General features: G+C 37.5%; 1 protein-coding gene across 3 annotated transcripts in view; it reads right to left on the bottom strand.

The window, feature by feature from the left end:
* Tbc1d12 (TBC1 domain family member 12) overlaps positions 1 to 2,744 on the bottom strand; it is a 76,054-nt gene that overhangs the window by 36,511 nt on the left and 36,799 nt on the right. For 2 of the 3 annotated variants that reach the window (XM_026781422.1, XM_005352210.3), the window contains exon 3: positions 1,927 to 2,042. The exons of the other annotated variant lie outside the window; for it this stretch is intronic. In XM_026781422.1, coding sequence (XP_026637223.1) covers positions 1,927 to 2,042 — 116 coding nt within the window. The remainder of the gene's footprint in view (positions 1 to 1,926; positions 2,043 to 2,744) is intronic. 3 annotated transcript variants of the gene reach the window in all.

Genomic DNA, 2,744 nt, shown 5'->3' with positions numbered 1-2,744 from the left:
ATAGTCTTGGCTTCCCTAGAACTCACTCTGTAGACCAGGCTGGCCTTAAACTCACAGAGATCCACCTCCTTCTGCCTCCTGAGTGCTGGTATTAAAGGCATTATATCTCCATGGTCAACTTTCCCACCAATGACAATACGTGCAAGAACCTTCAACATACAGAGGGGTAAGTGAGACACCCAGATCAGTCCAGTCAACTATGGTGATCAATGGGTAGACATATATCACATCCAGATCATTCTCACACCCAATTCTATCCAATTAAAAAGTTGTATGAGGGCCACAATTTTTTAGCCTTAAATGTCCTTATAATCCCAATCTCAGCTTTTCATCTTCTTTGAAAACTTTTACAAAACATTCTACTTTTGTTTAACTCCAGATTGTTTATTTTGTTGTTGTTTTAAAATACTTATTTATTTATTATGTATACAATATTCTGTCTGTGTGTATGCCTGAAGGCTAGAAGAGGCCACCAAACCTCATTACAGATGGTTATCAGCGACTATGTGGTTGCTGGGAATTGAATTCAGGACCTTTGGAAGAGCAGGCGGTGCTCATAACCGCTGAGCCATCTCTCCAGCACCCCAGATTGTTTATTTTTATGTTCAACAAGGTAACAGATGCAGACCAGCGAAGTGGCAAGATGACAGAAAAAGAAAAATGAAAACAAAAACCTAACAACAACAAAAACACAGCCAGGAGACTTAGAGAGGGGAAAGAGATTAGGAAACAAATAGTATTGCTTTAGTAAGGTGTAAGATACTTGCTAGGGATTGAACCCAGGGCCTTGCACATCCTAAATATACACTCTACTCCTAAATTGTAGCCAACCCCTAAGGAAAAATTTAGACTTTATTTATTAAGTATACAGTGTCCTGCCAGAAGAGGGCATCAGATCCCATTACAGATGGTTGTGAGCCACCATGTGGTTCTGGGGATTGAACTCAGGACCTCTGGAAGAGCAGCCAGTGCTCTTAATCTCTGAGCCATTTCTCCAGCCCCCAGAAAAGATTGTTTTAATTGTATTATTATTCTGTGTATGGGTGTTTTGACTTCATGTATTTCTAGGCACCATGCGCATGTTTGGTAACCGGAGGCAGGAAGAGGGCCTGGAACTGGACTCATTGTGAGCTGCCATGTGGGTACTGAGTATTGAACCTGGGTCCTCTCAAAGAGTAGCCGGTGCTTTTAACCATTGACCTACCTCTCCAGCCCAAGAATAAATTCTTAGTGGTAGTAAATGAGTTGGTTGGCATTCAGTAGTTATATGATATAAAAGGCAAGGATTGGTATATCTCAAATACATATTAGACATCAAAACCAAAATAATCCCCTAGTAATGCTTGCCATAAGATAAAGAATATTGTGTTGAAAATAGAAACAGACAAAAAAAAAAAAACAAGTTGGTTTCATTGGTGGTGGTACAGTTCTGAGACTAAAGTCTTGGGGGGGGGTGTATGTGTGTGGTATGTATGTATGTATGTATGTATGTATGTATGCATGCATGCATCTCCCAGCCTGATCATAAATTTGTGGTTTCAAGTGACACTCCTACCTCAGCTCCTGGACAGAAGGGACTACAGGTACACATCATCATTCCTGGGTTGTGGTGGTGCACACCTTTAGTTCCAGCACTGCTCTACATAAAAAGTTCCAGGACGGCCAGGTCTACATAGTGAGGCTGTAAAGATATGTTTTTCCCTGTTCGTTTTAGGGTATATGGTGATTACCCTACAAGTCTACACTGGGAAGTACAACAGGAAAATATTAGATTTAAAACCAGCCTGGGCTAAATGAGATCCTATCTCAAAACAAAACAGAAAAAATCCCTTCCTGTATTTAAGTTCTATTTTAAATGAAATAGTGAAAACAATTAAATCTAACTTTAAGTATAAATAATGAACCTAATGATCACTAAATACTTACGATGGCCGGTCCTCAAGAATCAGGGCAGTGGTAGAAAGTGGCTCAAACTCAAAATTCTTACGTCTTGAAGACTGAGGTGGTACTTTACAGGTTCTCCCTGTTCGTGCTTCATATTCCTAGAGCAAATAAGGATATAATTTATGTAGAGACTTTTCTAATTTTCAGTATGTACTATTAAACCTCTATTATTAAGGGGATTATGCTATAAGGAATATAAAATATCAGGAAAATAAATAAATTTCTTTTTTATTTCCTAGGGCAGCCTAATTATAAATTCATGTCATATAAAAAGTACCAAACTGTGTTAGGAGAAAGAAGGACAGAAAGAAGTACTCCAGATGAACTGGGGTGGTCTTAGAGACCCTTTGTCTCATTTCCTTCAGCAGTATCATCTACCTCAGCAGATAAAGACTTCCTATGTCTTAGATGAATGATGGAAATGCTGACACAGGAGATTGACTACTCAACTCTAAAGCTCAGAAGAACTTTCGAAAGGGTGACACTGAGATTCTAATCAAATGGTGCTTTTAGATTTCAGGCTTCTGTAACTCTAACTACTACATATATAAACACTCCAAGAGAAGAAAATCTTGGCTTATAAGTATACCTCCTTCCTCTAATTATAAACAAATTACCAGTACATCATAAAATTATAGCCTTAAACACAATAAACTTTACTAAATTAAAAAACTGTTTTATAATATTCCTCTATTTCATTAAATCTGATCATTCTTCTAAAAGATACAATATTAATTTATTCTTTGTAGAATTACTTAAATTTCTCCATTTGAGCTTCTTTTTGGTTTTTTTTTTTTTTT

The sequence above is a fragment of the Microtus ochrogaster genome, chromosome 8 (genome assembly GCF_000317375.1).
Source record: "Microtus ochrogaster isolate Prairie Vole_2 chromosome 8, MicOch1.0, whole genome shotgun sequence".
NCBI lineage: Eukaryota > Metazoa > Chordata > Mammalia > Rodentia > Cricetidae > Microtus > Microtus ochrogaster.
Note: the sequence above shows the minus strand (reverse complement) of the source record. Positions and strands in the feature narration are given on the sequence as shown.